We start from the raw sequence: 21,265 nt of genomic DNA on the forward strand, positions 1-21,265 counted from the left end.
CTCATGAAATTCTCAGCTGCTGCAGAGTTAAGATATCGTTTCTTAATAAAACATTCAGCACTATTTTTAACTTTAATATCCAAGTCGTATGATCATAAATAAACGGGTGCTTGGAACTTTTCACCCTACCCCTCATCCACAGTTGACCTATGGACTACTGCTGCCTTTCCACAAGTCTTCAGGTGCCACAGGGATCACAGCACTGTTGGAAGACCACCCGACCTGCAAAGCGCACCTTGACATGCTGCTTCCACCTCTTTTTGCCTACATAGGAGGCAGGATGCCGCCCTTCTCACCCAAATGTAAGTACAAAATAAGCTTGACAGCAGACCAGGGCCTACTGTGGAATATTCAACACCATGGTATGTCAACCGGACTCATTCACAAACATTATACAATATACAGGCTTGTAGGAAATCATATCACATAAGTAGCCAAGCCTATTAACTCAAAAGTTAATAACCACTTCCAAAGTGTTATGTAAAAATAATGAGTGTGAGCACTTTATGATGAGATGATAATGAAAGACAGCAGGTTACAGAATGTATGCTGTCCACAAAAGCAAAGGTTGCTTGTATGTTCGTAGGCATGTAGTGTTTTGCAACAAAGTAAATTATTGCCATTGTCTATATTACTGAATGTATGATGAGCTCCTCATATTCCCAGCTATCCCACAAAATATTAACATCCAGCTTGGTTCAGCTTCATTGAACCCAACTAAATATGCACAATATTTGATGACCAACTTAAGTTCTCTAAGCATGTAGTTTTGGTAAGGAGGTCTTGCCGGTTCACACTCTATAAAATTCGGAAATTCAGACCCTATCTCACTCAATATTCTATACAACTTATTGTGCAGGCCTTGGTTATGTCTAAACTAGACTATTGTAATTCAATTTTAACCGGCCTGCCTGCATGTATATTGAGATCGTTGCAGATGATTCAAAATAGAGGAATGGTCAGAATAGAGGAATGGTCTTTGATCAACCATAGAGGAATGGTCAGAATAGAGAAATGGTCTTTGATCAACCATAGATCCTCTGCTGGTCACCCTTCACTGGTTCTCTATAGCTGCTAGAATTTCATTTAAATCCCTCAGTCTGGCCTAAAGGACAGCCACTGGAACGGCACCATCCTACTTAAATTCGATTCCCACTCTTGATCCCTTCACTACTCTGATGAGCAGTTGCTGTCTTTGCTGTGTGGAAACGGGTGTAAATTGTCAAAATTACCTCTCTGCGCTTACAGGTTAAAAACTTTCTGTCTGTCTAATAAATGAATTTGCTAGAGGCCTACTATATATACACAGTTTTGATATTTGTTATTGTTATTATTACCGGTATTAATTGTATTAATTGGTACCAAATATTGTTTTTGACATCCCCCCCCCCCCTGTTAGGCTAGTATTACTGCCTTTTTAATATATTTTTTTATATTTATCTGTTTTCTAATATCTTTTTAATATTGTGTTAGTCAAAAGTGTCTGCTAAATACTATAACCACAACCATGATGTGCACAAAACGTCTTTGGTCTGATACATTCTGTGGGTCAGGAGGTCACAGAAGGTGTTCCCTAACATAGGCCTAAATGGTGTGAATAGCGATTGGGCTGCACCTTTTACTTCTTTTAAGAAGACATTGAACAGGTTCTAGGTCTCCCAAAGGAAGCCCAAGTCGCTCTCTGGCTGGTCTGAGGTGAAAAGACTCGGTGAAACTTGAAGAAGTTAATTTTAATAGCGAGCGCTTGCCAGATATCTGACACATAAAAATACAAGCAATAAAAAGGCCAACTGCCTAAAAGGCTTTCCCTGGTGAAGGTCAGATGTATAAATAGTGTCACGAGTGTCTTCTTTTTAAATGTAATCTTTTTAGTGTAGGAGCCTATAGCTAGTGTTTTTTTATTTCTTGGACAAACAAAAAATGTGGATTAGTAAACAAGATTTGAAGGAAATTCTAACACAAATGTCAGTACACCACTTTGGAAAGTTTCGGGAAATGACTGCGGGTTGGATTCGGCCTTGTCCCCGTTGGAGTTCAAGTCTGTAAATGGTGGGGGCTACTGCTTGCGCCACAGTGCCTCCAGCCACTTTGGAAAATTGCCCTGAAATGGAATAGATCTGCCCCAAGACCTTGATCATGCCATATATGTGTGTGTGGTATAAAAATAATACAGTACATCAACAGTTGTAAGGGTACTCTTTTTTTAAATTAAAGAATATGCAGGCCTACCTACATAAATGGACCAGATTAGGTAGAATCAAAAGTATCTCAAGTTAGATTTAAATAAAACCTGACAATTATTACAATTATTATTATAAATCACATGATTAACGTGTGGGTGCTGCTCAACTTGTTAGTTTATAAACAAAATGACACAAATCCTAATCAACAGCTAAAATAATAAAAGTATAGGTGCTGCTCATTTAATAACATGTATGAGTCAATGTGTGTGTGTGATCGTTTGCTTGACGTGGTGTATAAATATATCAAACCATTCCAGCACTCCTTATTTGGATCCTGCTTAGTTTGCAGATTGTCACAATATAAGGACCTGGAGGAACCAGGAAGTTCACAGAGACTAGGGGGTTCCAGTGCACAGTAAGTTGTTGACTGCTTGATTAATCAGGGAGGAGCTGTACAGCATGGGTGGCTGCATGATGAATTCTAATATTCTCTGAAACATGGGACAGCTGGATCGGCTTGGCCGTGAAATATGTTAAGTTTTTACTATTTGCATTTATATATAATATATTGTCTGACCTCTTACTCCCATCATTTTAGACTATTTGACGGTTCTGGACATTTCATCTGCTACTGGAAAGAACAGGTAGGTTTATCTGCTTTTGTAACCGACTATCTATTCAGTAACTTAAATTACCTTTTCAAATATTAGCAAGCAAGCCAAACGGCTACCAAATAAAACATATGCCTATAGTTCTGAATACCCTCTCCAGTTCAGTCAAAACAGTCTTTTTCAATCATTTGGGGTTGCATAGGTATGCATATTTTCCACATTTGGTCCTTTAATCCAAATCTCTGGGCTGTACACAAAGTCTTTGGCTGGACAGTTATCACCTATTCTGGCTTTGTAGCTACTTTTATTCAAATGTTATATCTCCTTTGACCAGGCTTCAGTGAGGTTCTATGAAGACATCACTTTAATTATAAAAATACTATAAGAGAAGACACAATGCACTCAGCTTAAACATGTTTGACACCTACTTTCAGATCTGCCGATGTCTTTCTTCCTTTTAAGGATTTTTTGAAAAAGTCTGCACTCCGTACATCACGATGAAAGATAAAGACATCATTTTAAATCCCCAAAATAATAATACAACACACTTCTATTTATTTACTACACCACCCCACTACAGTGCATTTTGAATAGCAAGATACCCATGGTTTAATATGATTACCTGTTTCCCACATTAGATAAATTGTAAATATTGACTGTTGCTCTTGACTGCCTCATACACAGTCACTAAAAAAAAAAAAAAAACATCCAGTTGTGAGTTTGTTTACTTATTTCAGATATGCTATGTTGCAAGGATGAATTATGTTTCTTACAGTCCGTGGTTGTAATATTTCTTATTACAAAATGACATGTTCATGCCTCTTCTTCCAACAGTAAACTTCCACCATGGGGGACAGTGACATGGCCACTTATGGCGCGGCTGCCATTTACCTCCGTAAGCCTGAGAAGGAGAGGCTTGAGGCCCAAGCCATACCCTTTGATGCAAAGGCAGCTTGTTATGTACCTGACAAGGAGGAGTTGTACCTGAAAGCTAAAATCCTGAAGAGAGATGGTGCCATGGTCACCGTTGAACTGCTTGAAAAAAAGGAGGTATGTTAGCAAGGCTCTTAGTTAAGAAAATGATTGACTATTTCCATTAAACAGAAAGGTACTTGACTATATCTCTCTATATTGTCCATTTGTTTTAGGAAAGAGTCGTTAAGGAGGAGGATGTCCACCCCATGAATCCTCCCAAGTATGACAAGATTGAGGACATGGCCATGATGACCCACCTCAATGAAGCCTCTGTCCTGTATAACCTCAAAGAGCGTTATGCAGCATGGATGATCTACGTAAGCTTTATGCTTTCTCACAGATGAAAATCTATGTTAAAAATAAAACAGCTGTAAAACCAATCCCCTTTATTTCTTCATTCTAGACCTACTCTGGACTTTTCTGTGCCACTGTGAACCCCTACAAGTGGCTCCCTGTGTATGACCAAGCAGTGGTGGAGGCCTACAGAGGCAAGAAGCGTATGGAGGCCCCACCCCACATTTTCTCTGTCTCTGACAATGCTTATCAGTTCATGCTCCAAGGTAAGCATTCAATTTAAAAGCCATATTTGTTCATGAACTAATAAAAGAAAAAGTGATTAATCTAAAATGTTATTTGTCCCACAGACAAGGAGAACCAGTCTGTTCTGATTACGTAAGTGTCAATGCGTTAAAATCTTTGCATTATCTTCTATGTTACCTTGTGGCACACACAATTCTTATCTGAAAAATGTCAATATCTTATGTTTAATCTAGCGGAGAATCTGGTGCTGGCAAGACTGTGAACACCAAACGTGTCATCCAATACTTTGCAACAATTGCAGTCAGTGCTGGAAAAAAGGCTGAGCCAGTGCCTGGAAAGATGCAGGTCAGACCCCTTACACATTTATGTGCTAAATATCATAAAGCAACACAAACATTCTCTTCATAACATATTCCTTGAATGTTTCTTCCACTTGCAGGGCTCTCTTGAAGACCAGATTATTGCTGCCAACCCACTGTTGGAGGCTTATGGTAATGCCAAGACTGTGAGGAATGACAACTCTTCCCGTTTTGTAAGTTAATTTCTTATTTAAACTCTGGCCTCAGTTCTGTGGTTATTAATAAGATCAAATTACTTAGGATATCATTTTGTCTAAAACAGGGAAAATTCATCAGAATTCACTTTGCCACAACTGGAAAACTGGCCAAAGCTGATATTGAGACTTGTAAGTATAATTATCCTGTTTATATCAACATTTTACATTATTGCTGTCTAATTTTTTCAAGTTAAAATATATTCTTCCCCACCTAAATAGACCTGCTGGAAAAGTCTAGAGTGTCATTCCAGCTTCCTGATGAGAGAGGCTACCACATCTTCTTCCAGATGATGACCAACCACAAGCCTGAGCTGATTGGTGGGGTTATTATTTTCAACCAACAATCAAAAAACATTACATGTAATTATTAATTTGCAACAACAAATGATTGCTTTCTCCCTCTACAGAAATGTCCCTGCTCACAAGCAACCCCTATGACTTTCCCATGTGCAGTCAGGGTCATATCACTGTGGCCAGCATTGATGACAAAGAAGAGTTGGACGCCACAGATGTGAGATATCCATGAGTTTTTCTTCTGGACAATGAATACAATGAGAATGACATTCTTAAAAACACTAATGATTAACAATAATGATGCGCTTAATTTGCATTTATGCATGTCATTGCAGGATGCCATTGACATCCTGGGTTTCACTGCAGAGGAGAAAGTCACCATTTACAAACTGACTGGTGCTGTGCTCCATCATGGCAATTTGAAATTCAAGCAGAAGCAGCGTGAGGAGCAGGCTGAGCCTGATGGCACTGAGGGTAGGTTTAAAAACTCTACTGAACTTGGGTCAGTTCTAGTGATAACTACTAAGTAGTCTTATTTGTTGAAGTAATTTCATTAAAAGATAGATCAGCATGTATATTAACTTCAAGTTGTACTTTTCCTATGATTATAGTTATTAATATATTATATTTATTACCTACAACAGAAGCCTGTAAATATATCTACAATGTCATTCATTAGATATTTTTTTAGTGGCCTCTCAATTTAGGTTAAAGTAGAGTAAAATATTGATATAAATAACTCACTTAAGCGCTTTGTTGTTTTAAGATGCTGACAAAGTCGCTTACCTCCTGGGCTTGAACTCTGCTGATATGCTGAAGGCTCTGTGCTACCCAAGGGTGAAAGTCGGAACTGAGTATGTCACCAAGGGTCAAACTGTGCCACAGGTATCTCACACAAAAGGATTTTTACATTGTTTGACGAGAATTGTACTGCTGGTATTTTCTTTTCCAAGATTTCCATGACAGTGGAAACCCTGCCTTTTCTCATCATAGTAAGTAAGAAGTAATTCTTACATATTGTTTTAGGTCAACAACTCAGTGTCAGCCTTGTCCAAGTCTATCTATGAGAGGATGTTCTTGTGGATGGTCATTCGTATCAACCAGATGCTGGACACCAAGAAGTCAAGTCAGTTCTACATTGGTGTGCTGGACATTGCTGGATTTGAGATTTTCGATGTGAGGAAAAAATAAGATTCTTCACTAACATTATTTGTTTCTAGTGACTTAAGAGTGCCACTCTCAAATAATGTTTGAATATGTATCCAACACAGTACAACAGCATGGAGCAGCTGTGTATCAACTTCACCAATGAAAAACTGCAACAGTTCTTCAACCACACCATGTTTGTCCTGGAGCAAGAGGAGTACAAGAAAGAGGGCATTGTTTGGGCGTTCATTGACTTTGGCATGGACTTGGCTGCCTGCATTGAGCTGATTGAAAGGGTCAGTTTTAATCAATCCAACTAGCACAGTGTTAGATTTGTATAGTTTCATGATGTCCACTTTTATGACTAAGCAATCTTATTTTTCAACAGCCCATGGGTATCTTTGCCATCCTTGAAGAGGAGTGCATTGTCCCCAAGGCCTCTGACGTCACTTTCAAGGACAAGCTGTATGCCCAGCATCTTGGAAAGACCGCAGCCTTTGCGAAGCCCAAGCTTACCAAAGGCAAGCCTGAGGCTCACTTTTCCATGGCGCACTATGCCGGAATCGTGGACTACAATGTCACTGGATGGTTGGACAAGAACAAGGATCCACTGAACGACACTGTTGTGCAGCTGTACCAGAAGTCATCAGTCAAACTTTTGCCTGTCCTGTACCCACCTCCTGTTGAGGGTAATAACCTGTTCAAGTCAAAAGGCTAATACACAAATAGTAATTATATTAGATTCTATGTATATAACTCAATTATCCGATTCATTATTTGTATGTCAACAGAGGTTGGTGGTCCTAAGAAGGGTGGTAAGAAGAAGGGTGGCTCCATGCAGACTGTGTCCTCACAGTTCAGGGTATGTGTTTTAATATCAAGAAGAAAATGATCAATCAATCAATAATTGTCCCAGCACAATGAACTGTATGATTAAAATTGTATACATTCTTGCCTCAACAGGAGAACTTGGGTAAACTGATGACCAACCTGAGGGCCACCCATCCTCACTTTGTGCGTTGTCTGATTCCAAATGAAATTAAGAAACCAGGTAAAAGGGTTTTAGTAAATTAAGACATCAGTCCATTATTCAACACCTAGTATTTGCTTGAAAATGTTACATCTCTGTATTTTCACAGGTTATATGCAGAACTTCCTGGTCATCCACCAGCTCAGGTGTAATGGTGTACTGGAGGGTATCAGAATCTGTAGAAAGGGTTTCCCAAGCAGAATCATGTATGCTGACTTCAAGCAGAGGTAAACATACAACAATATACAACAATAACTTATAATACACACTTCATATATGTACGTATATTATGGGGAAAATAATGTTTTTCTTATTATTGACAACAGATACAAAGTCCTGAATGCCAGTGTTATTCCTGAGGGTCAGTTCATTGATAACAAGAAGGCTGCTGAGAAGCTTTTGGGATCCATCGATGTTGATCACGATGAGTACAAGTTTGGACACACTAAGGTGGAGAATGTTTCTATCTTATATCTGTTATTATGGATAAATATTGAATTACATACAGTGTCCATTTCTGCTTTCAATCAGACACCTCATACATTTTGTTCTTTAGGTGTTCTTCAAAGCTGGTCTGCTTGGTACCCTTGAGGAGATGCGAGATGAGAAACTAGTAACCCTGGTCACAATGACTCAGGCTCTGTGCCGTGCATACCTGATGAGGAGGGAGTTTGTCGCGATGATGGAAAGGAGGTAATGTGTGATGTATTTGGTGGAATCACACTCAACAAAATGATCTGCCATAAAACATAGCATTGCAAGTTTTTTAATTGTAACGCAATAGGTTGTGTTGAATGAATTGCCAATCTCTTATGAATTAAAGTACATACGTACAAAACAGAGATCATTTCCATCAACACAGATGTATATAAAAGACTGGACTAATCACTGTCAGCGTTTGACAGAATCCCTCTGATCTATTCAGTAAGCTTCAACACGGTTTAATCAACAAATCAACCTCTTTTGCAGAGATGCCATCTTCACTATCCAGATGAATGTCCGCTCATTCATTAATGTGAAGCACTGGCCATGGATGAAGGTGTACTACAAGATCAAGCCTCTGCTTCAGAGTGCTGAAACTGAGAAGGAGCTGGTTGCCCTGAAGGAGGAACATGCAAAACTCAAAGACATGTTTGCAAAGGTTGATGCCAGGAAGAAGGACCTTGAGGAGAAGATGGTGTCTATTGTGCAAGAGAGGAATGACCTGCATCTGTCAATGTCATCTGTAAGTGTATAACTGTACAACGGGTAACAATTCTTCACATCATTGCAATATTCAAATCACTAACCTGTCTGAGAATTATGTTTTCAATGCAAATCAGATTTCATCCTTTCATCTTGTATTTACTGTAGAGCAATGAGGCTATCAACGATGCTGAGGAGAGGTGTGAGGGTCTGATCAAGAGTAAGATCCAGCTTGAGGCCAAACTCAAGGAGACAACCGAGAGACTGGAGGATGAAGAGGAAATCAATGCTGAGCTGACTGCCAAGAAGAGGAAACTGGAGGATGAGTGCTCTGAGCTCAAGAAGGACATTGATGATCTGGAGCTGACCTTGGCCAAAGTGGAGAAGGAGAAACATGCCACTGAGAACAAGGTTTATATTCTTTGAAAAAAAAAAGAATAATCTTTTATTTTCAGGAAGTCTTCGTGAGGTTTACTGGATATTGATATAAAACATTCTATGTGTAGGTCAAGAACTTGACAGAGGAGATGGCCTCTCAGGATGAGGCCATTGCTAAGCTGACAAAAGAGAAGAAAGCCCTCCAAGAGGCCCATCAGCAGACTCTTGATGATCTCCAGGCAGAGGAAGACAAAGTCAACACTCTGACCAAGGCCAAGACTAAGCTTGAACAGCAAGTGGATGATGTGAGTTAAGGGCCTGTCTGTGTAAAGAAATGCAGATATATCATTGTGCTACTTAATTACTTTATGCTTTGTATCTGCAGCTTGAGGGTTCCCTGGAGCAAGAAAAGAAGCTCCGCATGGACCTTGAGAGATCCAAGAGAAAGCTTGAGGGTGACCTGAAACTGTCCCAGGAGAGTGTCATGGATCTGGAGAATGACAAGCAGCAGACTGATGAGAAGCTGAAGAAGTAATGTAGAATTCTATCAGCAACTAATGATTCATGCAAACACGTACTCCTTTTTTAGTCCTTTTTTGGTATAAGCAGCCGTTAACAACTATTTTAATTAACAATTATACAGGAAGGACTTTGAAACAAGCCAACTTCTTAGCAAGATTGAGGATGAACAATCATTGGGTGCTCAGCTCCAGAAAAAGATCAAGGAGCTTCAGGTTTGTTTCACATCTTCAGTACCGAATAGTGTTTACTATCATCTGCCTGTTCTTTCTTAGTATCACTTATTTCTTTTTAACAACCAATAGGCCCGCATTGAAGAACTGGAAGAAGAGATTGAGGCTGAGCGTGCAGCTCGTGCTAAGGTTGAGAAGCAGAGGGCTGATCTCTCCAGGGAACTTGAGGAGATCAGTGAGAGGCTTGAGGAGGCTGGTGGTGCCACTGCTTCTCAAATTGAGATGAACAAGAAGCGTGAGGCTGAGTTCCAGAAGCTGCGTCGTGACCTTGAAGAGTCCACTCTGCAGCATGAAGCCACTGCTGCAGCTCTCCGTAAGAAGCAGGCTGATAGCGTGGCCGAGCTGGGAGAGCAGATCGACAACCTCCAGCGTGTCAAGCAGAAGCTTGAGAAGGAGAAGAGTGAATACAAGATGGAGATTGATGATCTTTCCAGCAACATGGAGGGAGTCTCTAAATCTAAGGTTTGTGACATGTAAACCTTAATGCTCTAGCTGACTCTAACTAAAAACATAATCATACTGCAAACAATGATATGTTGTCAAGTAAAATTGTAATAATTACCATAAACATTTCTGACTTTTGTGTTGCTTATTTATTTTACTTTCACAAACAGGGAAATCTTGAGAAGATGTGCCGTACCCTTGAGGACCAATTTAGTGAAATCAAGGCCAAGAGTGATGAGGGTGTGCGCCAGGTCAACGACCTCAGTGCTCAGAGAGCAAGACTTACGACTGAAAATGGTGAACTCGGCCGCCAGGTTGAGGAGAAAGATGCTCTTGTGTCTCAGCTGAGTAGAAGCAAACAGGCTTACACTCAGCAAATTGAGGAGCTGAAGAGGCTAAATGAGGAGGAAGTCAAGGTACTGATACCCGTGAATGACATGAAGAAATTGGAGTATATAACCCGCATTCTGTGAAAACCCTAAATGAACACCATTCATTGTTTACAAACAGGCCAAGAATGCCCTGGCCCATGCTGTTCAGTCTGCACGCCACGACTGCGACCTTCTGAGGGAGCAGTTTGAGGAAGAGCAGGAGGCAAAGGCTGAGCTGCAGCGTGGCATGTCCAAGGCCAACAGCGAGGTTGCTCAGTGGAGGTCCAAGTACGAAACTGATGCCATCCAGCGCACTGAAGAGCTTGAGGAGTCCAAGTATGTACCAAAGAAACACATAGAATGTGGATGTGGGTTGTTATGTTGTCTACTAAAACCTGTCCACGTCCTCTAACTTAAATCGGTTGCATTATTAGGAAAAAGCTTGCCCAGCGTCTACAGGAGGCTGAGGAACAAATTGAGGCCATCAACTCCAAGTGTGCTTCTCTGGATAAAACCAAGCAGAGACTCCAGGGTGAGGTTGAGGACCTCATGGTTGATGTGGAGAGAGCCAATGGTCTGGCTGCCAACCTTGACAAGAAGCAGAGAAACTTTGACAAGGTTATACCTCTATCTGGAATTTGTGTGATGTTGTAGGACAAACTAGCCTTCATATAACATAATATGAGCATATGGATTTTTGGTAGCAGTGTCTTATATGTGAAATTAACCCAATACACAAACTGTTTTTCAAAGGTCTTGGCAGAATGGAAGCAGAAATATGAGGAGGGTCAGGCAGAGCTGGAGGGTGCCCAGAAAGAGGCTCGCTCTCTCAGCACTGAGCTGTTCAAGATGAAGAACTCCTATGAGGAGGCTCTTGACCAACTGGAGACTCTTAAGAGGGAGAACAAGAATCTCCAACGTAAGTCAAGATGGCCTTAAAATACTTCCAAATCAAAGCTTATTAAGAGAAGCTAAAAACAAAATGTTTTATCCTGGAATACAAATCAATAGTACATTGGTAGATGCTGACTTTGTGTTAAGGGTTTTAAATGTCTTGTTGCAGAGGAGATCTCTGACCTGACGGAGCAGCTTGGTGAGACTGGAAAGAACATTCATGAGCTGGAGAAGTCCAAGAAGACTGTTGAGACCGAGAAGGCTGAGATCCAGACTGCCCTGGAAGAGGCTGAGGTACAAATACAAAATCCAACAGGATGGAGTGGAGAGATTCAATAGGAAATAAATTAAGCAATTGGTCATATCTTAAAAGTCTATGTTTTACACTCTATTTAAAAATAGGGAACTCTTGAGCATGAGGAGTCCAAGATTCTCCGTGTCCAGCTTGAGCTGAACCAGGTCAAGGGTGAGGTTGACCGGAAGCTTGCAGAGAAGGATGAGGAGATGGAGCAGATTAAGAGGAATAGCCAGAGGGTGATTGACTCCATGCAGACCACCCTGGACTCTGAGGTCAGGAGCAGGAATGATGCCATGAGAATCAAGAAGAAGATGGAGGGAGACCTTAATGAGATGGAGATTCAGCTGAGCCACGCCAACCGCCAGGCTGCTGAGTCCCAGAAACAACTGAGGACCGTCCAGGGTCAGCTCAAGGTCAGTAGTATAAATATTCAGTGTTTTGATATTACAGTGCTCACACCAATGAAGTATAGCAAACACCACACATTTCCCTGTCAACCAGGATGCGCAATTGCACCTTGATGATGCTGTCAGAGGACAGGAAGACATGAAGGAGCAGGCTGCCATGGTGGAGCGCAGGAACGGCCTTATGGTGGCTGAGATTGAGGAGCTGAGAGCTGCCCTGGAGCAGACAGAGAGAGGCCGCAAAGTGGCTGAGCAGGAGCTGGTAGATGCCAGTGAGCGTGTTGGCCTCCTGCACTCCCAGGTAGAGAATAAAAAAAGGTTGTTTAAACCGATTCATTAAACAAACAGTTCCAGCATTAAAAATGTAACTGAAGTTGTTTATTTCTCCACACTAGAACACAAGTCTGCTGAACACCAAGAAGAAGCTTGAGTCTGACTTACTTCAGGTCCAAGGTGAAGTTGATGACATCGTCCAGGAGGCAAGAAATGCTGAGGACAAGGCCAAGAAAGCCATCACTGATGTAAGTTTTTTTTTCTGAAACGGAGCATTATATTTAAAAGTACTTTTACTTCTATTATTTAAAAATACACTATTCCATCATATAGGCTGCCATGATGGCAGAGGAGCTGAAGAAGGAGCAGGACACCAGTTCTCATCTGGAGAGGATGAAGAAGAACCTGGAAGTCACTGTCAAGGATCTGCAGCACCGCCTGGATGAGGCTGAGAATCTGGCCATGAAAGGTGGCAAGAAACAGCTCCAGAAACTGGAGTCCAGGGTAGGTAACAAAATATGACTCTGAATCAATGTGTTTAACTCATCATAACAAAACAGGGGTCAGTATCTGAAATGGAAATATTTTTCATGTTAAGGTTCGTGAACTGGAAGGTGAGGTTGAGGCTGAAACGAGACGTGGTGTTGATGCTGTCAAGGGAGTCCGCAAATACGAGAGGAGGGTCAAGGAGCTCACCTACCAGGTAAGAAAACTCTCCTCTTTCTCTAGAACTGCATGCAAAATCTAAGAGGGGAGGACATTTCTTGACAAACTTTTTGGTCTTTAGACTGAGGAGGACAAGAAGAATGTCACCAGACTGCAGGATCTGGTTGACAAGCTGCAGATGAAGGTCAAGGCCTACAAGAGGCAGGCTGAGGAAGCTGTGAGTATTTTTCTGCCTTTGGTATACAGGAAAATATCTGCTACTTTTGCTACTTCACATTGACTCTTGTTTTGTTTTTCTGTATTAATTGCACTCAATTTCATATACAACAGGAGGAACAGGCCAATACTCACCTGTCCAAGTGCAGGAAGGTTCAGCATGAGCTGGAGGAGGCTGAGGAGCGTGCTGACATTGCTGAGTCCCAGGTCAACAAGCTCAAGGTCAAGAGCCGCGATGCCGGAAAGGTAAGATAATGTTTTCTGAACAAACATTAAAATTATTTCACCAATAAACTTGGTGTTGTGTGTAAGTGTCATTGATGTAAGTGTCATTGATTTTTATTTGTCATCTAGTTAATTTATTTTCTTTGTTCTCTTTTAAAGGGCAAGGAGGCTGAAGAGTAAAACCTCTGAATTCATGTCACTTTTATCTGGATAAAATATCCTGGTTAATGTGATTATTCCAACAATGCATACTACCTAATAAATAATTACATATCTGAATATGAATCTGAATTTGTCTTTTTTCATAAGTTCATTCATATACTTTAATCAGGGGGCTGATTCTTCTATGACTTTATAACTGGACTATAGTTTTTTCTATAGGAAGCTGCCTCTATCTTACCTTTTAGATTCCACTTACCGTCCTTGGTACTTCTATGAGACTACTTTAGCTGTTGAACTTCATCAGAATTAAAACACTGCAGCAGACAATGTATGCAACTCTTTACTGGTAAACAGTCTCCACATCAGAGAAGGTCTGCTAATGTCCAACCTTGAGATCCTGAGCACAGGGATCACATACTGTATGAGGGATTTCAACAAATTTCATTTAAAATGTGCAGTTCTGATATTTTACCATCTCGTAGCTATGTTTTTGTTTGGCTCTGCCATCTCATTGGGTTCTCTCCAAACCACATGGCTAACTTGGATTTGATAATGTCATCAACAGTTTCAATAACCAACTAATTGTATGGAACTATTATGCAGTTCTGTCTTCAAAAGAAAAGACAGGCACCTTTTCACCATCACAAATTCAGATACTAAAAGCAGGTCTTTAGATCCAGGTATTGCAGGAAGAGCAATGGATTGTTGAAAGACATCCACTTTCAATTTTAGGAGCAAAATGGCTAAGGGTTATGCATGTACGGCAAAACCATTCCAGTCTGCATGAAGGGGCATATTGTTGATATGAAAAAGGGTCTTCTACATAAATGTTAGCCAATGAGTGTCATTTTTGGTCATGGTGCTAACACGTTTGTTACGACATATATACTGCTAGCCAGTTAGATAACGTTAGCTTAAATTACTGCGAACTTGGTCATATTAAACATACTGTTAGTTTTCACTATTTGCCAACTGTTACTAGGTTTAATGTGCTTTGTACATATAGCAAGTCTACACGGTGTCTTGATTTGGAACCTTCTGGCTTCTAAAGGCTACCTCAAGGATCATTCTGATCGTCTGGGAAACGTCAGGAGAGGTTCCTAAAGAAGGGGGTCCTGTCACGATTTGGGACCTTCGGGCCTCTAGAGGCCGCCAACAAAAGACTCTATGCCTGTTGTGTGTGTACATGTGCTCGTGTTTACTTTCTGCTTCTGTTTTCCCGCCATTGTCTTGTCACCTGTTGGTTGATTGGTCACATGACCAATCTGCTAGGGTATTTATACCTGGCTTTTTGTTGTGTTCTTTGCTGTGTCTTGGTCGTATTGTTTTCTGGTCTGTATTTTTCTGATCTCTAGTTTTCTGATCTCAAGTTTCCAAGTTCCCTAGTCTCTAGTGGTGGCGAAATGAAGCTTCATGAACCTTCATGAACCTTCAAAGCTTTCCAGCCAGACTCGTTGAAAAAAGGTTCACTACTCAAAGCTTCGTTCGCTCTCTATTGACACCTGCTGGTCAATAAAAATACGGTGTAGGACAGATTTCTCGGGACAGTGAATTTGTTCAATTTGTTGTGGTGCGCAAGACATACTAAAATAACATGCACACAAACGTATGGTGAAAAAAAACGTACCTCGATTAATTCAAATTTGGTTTTCAAATACAATGACAATAAAGGCTTTCTTTTTCTATTCTTTCTTCTAATAATTGTTTGACATATAGATATAATGATTACACATGGTAACACAACGGATAGCGACGTCGCCGCATGTGCGGGTAAAGCGAGATTTCGATTCCAGTCAAAAGCAAATTTTAATCCGATGCTTTGGATAAAAACGCCTGCTTATTATCTTTACTCTCTTCTGTATGCTGTTGGAACAGAGGGTAGTTAAAGTGCTTTTGGAATACTTGTCAGTACTTTTGTAAAACCAAGGGTAGTGAGAGTGCTTTTGGACAACTGGTCAGTGAAAGTGCAGGGCAGTGAAAAGGGGGCGAAAGTGCTTTGTGCAACTTTCTCTTCCTAACTGGCTCCATAACTCTATCTCAAATAATCTATACTACTAACAGCAGCAAACAATCTAAATCTCCAACTATCGCTAAATCTCCAACTATCGCTACGTCACCAACCACTGACAACAACCATGAATACAAGATGGAAATTGGGACGTTTTATAATCAAAGCTTCCCGCCAGAAGTGAACCAACGAATCACTTGGTGAAGCACTTGATTCAAATGTGGCTTCAGACTTCACCAGTGACGTCATTTCATCAAAACGATACAAGCCTCGATACGCGCTCCGTCTGGAAGTGCTTCATTTTTGCGTCACACAGACATCTGCCAAGGCAACCATCTTGCAATGATAACGAAGCAAAAAATAATGACTCAGCTGTTTTCCTCGCAAATGCCAAATTGGTTCACTTTGGAACTTTTAATTTGTTATTAGAGCTTCATTAATCACATTTCTTTGGTCATCAACTTGTTAGACTCTATTAGTCAAACTCCATTCCATATATTAAAATGTGTTCACAGCAGCTTCATATCACATACCTACTTATTCTTATCTCTTGGCTGTTTTTTTTTTTTTTTAATTGTGAGCAGTACTCGATTTGCTCTTTTGACAGCTATGTTCTCTCTCATACCAGGTGGAGGATTTGTTGCCTCCAGTGTTCTCCGTGACCCCTAAGGGCCCCCTTTTTTATGTTTGTCACAATGACTCTGCCCCTCTCTCTGCATCATTGCTTGATGAATACTACTTTACATAAGAAATAGAAAAAAAAAAGAAATAGGAAAAAAGAAGTGCAGGAATGTAACTGCAAGTTAAGTACTAGTCGAAGTGCAAGTTAGGAAGGGAGGTGCTCTCTGAAGAGTTGGGTCTTCAAGAGCTTCTTAAAGGTAGAGAGGGACGCCCCTGCTCTGGTAGTGCCAGGCATTTCGTTCCACCAACGTGGAACTACAAATGAGATTAGTCTGGATTACTGTACTTGCTCAAATGGCAGTGCAAAATGACGCTCACTAGACGAGCGCAGCATCCTGGGTGTAACATTTGCCCTTAAAAGAGCATTTAAGTAGCTGGGAGCAGAACCAGCAATCACTCTGTAGGCAAGCATAAGTGACTTGAACTTAATGTGAGCAGCTACAGGCAGGCTGGTAGAGAAAAAAAGGGGTGAATACACAGAGTCAGCAAACAGGGCGCAGTTTGTAAAATGTCGCACGTTCTAAAATCCTGCTCAGTTTTGGTACATTTAGCATTATCATATGGGAAAAAAAGCACAACAATATTCAAATGTCACTTTTTCAAACATTTAGAGAGATATTCATGTAAGGATAATGTTTGGCAGTAACACAAAGTTGTTGAATAATATAAATGTTTCATCTAAATGTAAATGTTAAATATAAATGTTAAATGTAAATGTAAATGTTAAATATAAACGTAAATGTTCAATGTTATATATAAATGTTAAATATAAGTGTTAAATGTAAATGCTAAATGTTAAATGTAAATGTTAAATGTAAATGTAAATGTAAATGTAAATGTTAAAGTTAAATGTTAAATGTAAATGTAAATGTTAAATATAAATGTAAATGTTAAATGTAAATGCTAAATGTTAAATGTAAATGTTAAATGTAAATGTTAAATGTAAAGGTAAATGTAAATGTTAAATGTTCAGTCTACATGTCAGATTTGAAGACTGAATCTTACAATATTTACGGTAATTGGCTTTCATAGTTTCACGTCACGTCAGAATTACCAGCTTGCAGGCAAGAAATACACTCCACAGCTGTCTACCACTGGAATTTATACAGGAACTGACCATCTTTCATTTAATATTATTTAATATCTCCGCTTTAAAATTGTCTGACATAGGTAGTAAAATGGCAGACAGTTGTTGCTCGGTTGGCTGATCAAATCGGCGAGGAGACAAGCCCGGTTGTGGCCAGCTGATTGTAGACGTCTTCTGGGTCAACTTTTCTCAGACGCGCAGTAAAGAAGCCTTATTTTTGGAGCTTGCAATAAAAGCAGTAACCCTGTTTTGGTCGCCTCATTTATCAGAATAACTACCTAAAACGGGAATAGATCAAGAAATAAAGTCAAGAAACAAAGCATCAACACGATTAAAATTGGATTATCCGGTTTCTGCTCTGAGATTGCGACAAGTACCTAAGCAACTAGGCTAGGCTACTGTATTTTGTCATCCAACTGGTAATACTACAATGCCAGTAGAAAATTCTTGGGAAGATAATTTCAGTTGTCATTCGCCAGACCAGGTGGTTGTACTACTAACCAGGAAATTGTGTCAAATGATAAAGAACAGTGTTGGGTAGGCTAAAGGCTGCTCGCTAACAGCATGTAGCTCGCTAGCTGGTAGCTAGCTATTAAATGGCAATCATCTTTGCTCTGATAATGAAGATGTTTATTAGTTTTCACCTTCCAGACGACATCGTTATGAACCCATCCCCTTCTGGAAATTAAATTACTATCTGTGCTTTTGGTAAGCTTTCAGTTTTTGAGGTGTGTAGGGGGACGGATTTTCTATTAGATAGATGTAAATATCTCCAAACTGGAGCTCAGGCAGGGACTTCGACGACGTTATAGAAATAAAAATATCAGCGGGTGCAGTAAAGGGATCACAGGTTCCCAAAATGTAATTTTTTTCTAGATATCTCTGTCTGGCTATTGTGGTATGATCTGTGTTTGATGGCGATCGTAATTGAGTAGGTTGCACTGCTCGACGATGTCCACTGTTGGTCGACACATTTTGCCCGCAAGGTATCCCTGGTAGTGTTACTGAAAGCTATGAATTACCGTAAATATTCTAATGTTCTGTCGTCAAGTCTGACATGTAGACTGAACATTTACATTTACATTTAACATTTACATTTAACATTTACATTTAGCATTTGATATTTGTATTTACATTTAACATTTACATTTAACACTTATATTTAACATTTATATATAACATCGAACATTTACGTTTATATTTAACATTTACATTTACATTTAACATTTACATTTAACATTTAACATTAACATTTAGATGAAATATTTATATTATTTAACAACTTTGTGTTACTGCCAAAAAATATCCTTGGAAAAGTTATCGCATGAATTTCTCTCTAAATGCTTGAAAAAGTGACATTCGAATATTGTCGTGCTTTTTGTTCGATATGAAAATGCTAAATGTAGCAAAACTGAGCAGGATTTTCGAACGTGCAACATTTTACAAACGGCACCCCATAGCTGCACTGCTCGAAGATGTCCACTGTTGGTCGACATCTTCGATTTTGCCCGCAAGGTATCCCTTGTAGTGTGACTGAAAGCTATGAATTACCGTAAATATTGTAATGTTCTGTCGTCAAGTCTGACATGTAGACTGAACATTTACATTTAACATTTACATTTACATTTACATTTACATTTAACATTTACATTTAGCATTTGATATTTGTATTTACATTTAACACTTATATTTAACATTTATATATAACATCGAACATTTATGTTTATATTTAACATTTACATTTACATTTATATTTAACATTTACATTTTACATTTTACATTTAACATTTAACATTAACATTAAGATGAAAGATTTATATTATTTAACAACTTTGTGTTACTGCCAAAAATGATCCTTGGAAAAGTTATCGCATGAATTTACATGAATTTATCTCTAAATGCTTGAAAAAGTGACATTTGAATATTGTCATGCTTTTTTTTTCCATATGATAATGCTAAATGTACCAAAACTGAGCAGGATTTTTGAACGTGCAACATTTTACAAACGGCGCCCCATACCCCAGGGCGTTGATAGGTGGGCCTGCAGGAAATGAAACCCGCTACCCTGAACCTGTTATGATGTGTGTGTCTGTGTGTGTCTATATTGTAACAGGTTGCAGGGTGGGCAGTGCAGTAAACTGAAGAATCAGTCGGCAGGGGAGGTTAAAAGACGGTTTTAATTCAGAAAACTCACACAAACAGGTACAACTGGGGTATCTCTTCCCACAAACACAAAGGTCAAACTCCAACACAAACAGGTACAATCAAGGGTTCTCTTCAAACAAAGGCAAAGGGAGGTTTTTCACACCCAACTCAAAAGTCCACCACAAAATGTTCCTTGTCCCTCTTCCTTCAGGGTTGTACAATAAACATAAACTTCAGGTTACTTTCCTTGTTTCAATCAGGTGCCTTAAGCACCTACACCTGGTTGGGTCCTGCTGCATTCTGGGAGATGTAGTGCAAATGGCAACCATCTTGTGGTATGGCGGCCAGACGTCCACAGGAACACCACACCCCTCTGCTAGCTGGCCCATCGTGATGCCACACATCCCAAAAATACCAAGGTGGACCTGTAGCTTGGTCTTTCTCCATGTACGCTCAGACCTTTTGCATGATCGCTTAAGTTTAATCATTTCCTTATTTCTCCATGGAGCTTTTTGTTTGGCTAAAACCTTTTTTTGTTTCAATGGTGCTACAGAGTCGAGTGCTGTCCTTAATTTTATATTACTAGATCATTAACTCATGACATTTTCAGCTGCTGCAGAGTTAAGATAGCGTTTCTTAATAAAACATTCAGCACTATTTTTAACTTTAATATCCAAGTCATATGATCATAAATAAACGGGTGCTTGGAACTTTTCACCCTACCCCTCATCCACAGTTGACCTATGGACTACTGCTGCCTTTCCACAAGTCTTCAGGTGCCACAGGGATCACAGCACTGTTGGAAGACCACCCGACCTGCAAAGCGCACCTTGACATGCTGTTTCCACCTCTTTTTGCCTACATAGGATGCAGGATGCCCCCCTTCTCACCCAAATGTAAGTACAAAATAAGCTTGACAGCAGACCAAGGCCTACTGTGGAATATTCAACACCATGGTACGTCAACCGGACTCATTCACAAACATTATACAAAATACAGGCTTGTAGGAAATCATATCACATAAGTAGCCAAGCCTATTAACTCAAAAGTTAATTACCACTTCCAAAGTGTTATGTGAAAATAATGAGAGACAGCAGGTTACAGAATGTATGCTGTCCACAAAAGCAAAGGTTGCTTGCATGTTCGTAGGCATGTAGTGTTTTGCAACAAAGTAAATTATTGCCATTGTCTATATTACTGAATGTATGATGAGCTCCTCATATTCCCAGCTATCCCACAAAATATTAACATCCAGCTTGGTTCATATCCATTGAACCCAACTAAATATGCACAATATTTGATGACCAACTTAAGTTCTCTAAGCATGTAGTTTCTGTAAGGAGGTCTTGCCGGTTCACACTCTATAAAATTCGGAAGTTCAGACCCTATCTCACTCAATATTCTATACAACTTATTGTGCAGGCCTTGGTTATGTCTAAACTAGACTATTGTAATTCCATTTTAACCGGCCTGCCTGCATGTATATTGAGATTGTTGCAGACTCTATTTCAAAACTTTTCAAGGACCTTTAATGAAATCTCCATGAATCTTCACAAGCTAATAAATAAACAGAATGATATACTTTACAGCACATATTGGGCCTAAACTCTGAAAGAAAAGTAAATAACAACCTTTTCCATTACTTTTCTATTAGACAGGCTATTTCAATTAAAGTAGAGACTGCATCAGGCACAACAAAACCATTATCCATGGAAGAGTACAATAACATAATTCATTTCAT

General features: G+C 39.7%; 1 protein-coding gene across 1 annotated transcript; it reads left to right on the forward strand.

The window, feature by feature from the left end:
- Nucleotides 1-2,549: 2,549 nt before the first annotated feature.
- On the forward strand, nt 2,550-13,720 carry LOC105909373 (myosin heavy chain, fast skeletal muscle). The gene is made up of 40 exons (XM_031561778.2): nt 2,550-2,598; nt 2,782-2,827; nt 3,629-3,844; nt 3,943-4,086; nt 4,173-4,329; nt 4,414-4,441; nt 4,543-4,654; nt 4,749-4,841; nt 4,931-4,994; nt 5,085-5,183; nt 5,273-5,376; nt 5,495-5,633; nt 5,926-6,044; nt 6,186-6,335; nt 6,431-6,601; nt 6,694-6,994; nt 7,097-7,167; nt 7,269-7,356; nt 7,445-7,562; nt 7,662-7,785; nt 7,892-8,028; nt 8,305-8,560; nt 8,689-8,931; nt 9,027-9,203; nt 9,284-9,429; nt 9,542-9,632; nt 9,723-10,112; nt 10,265-10,510; nt 10,605-10,801; nt 10,900-11,083; nt 11,219-11,384; nt 11,529-11,653; nt 11,762-12,070; nt 12,159-12,362; nt 12,457-12,582; nt 12,668-12,838; nt 12,933-13,037; nt 13,122-13,217; nt 13,331-13,462; nt 13,601-13,720. The coding sequence occupies exons 3-40, from the start codon at nt 3,641-3,643 to the stop codon at nt 13,619-13,621; spliced, it is 5,808 nt and encodes a 1,935-aa protein (XP_031417638.2). The 5' UTR covers nt 2,550-2,598; nt 2,782-2,827; nt 3,629-3,640; the 3' UTR covers nt 13,622-13,720.
- The last annotated feature ends 7,545 nt before the right edge of the window (nt 13,721-21,265 follow it).

The sequence above is a fragment of the Clupea harengus genome, chromosome 24, assembly GCF_900700415.2.
Source record: "Clupea harengus chromosome 24, Ch_v2.0.2, whole genome shotgun sequence".
Lineage (NCBI taxonomy): Eukaryota > Metazoa > Chordata > Actinopteri > Clupeiformes > Clupeidae > Clupea > Clupea harengus.

What these genes read in the sequence shown, in the direction of transcription:
- LOC105909373 (XM_031561778.2), top strand. Translation starts at nt 3,641, where the DNA reads ATGGGGGACAGTGACATGGCCACTTATGGCGCGGCTGCCATTTACCTC. An exon ending in GCATTGAGCTGATTGAAAGG is followed by an intron (nt 6,602 to 6,693) that starts GTCAGTTTTAAT and finishes ATTTTTCAACAG; the next exon opens with CCCATGGGTATCTTTGCCAT. An exon ending in CCAAGAAAGCCATCACTGAT is followed by an intron (nt 12,583 to 12,667) that starts GTAAGTTTTTTT and finishes TCCATCATATAG; the next exon opens with GCTGCCATGATGGCAGAGGA.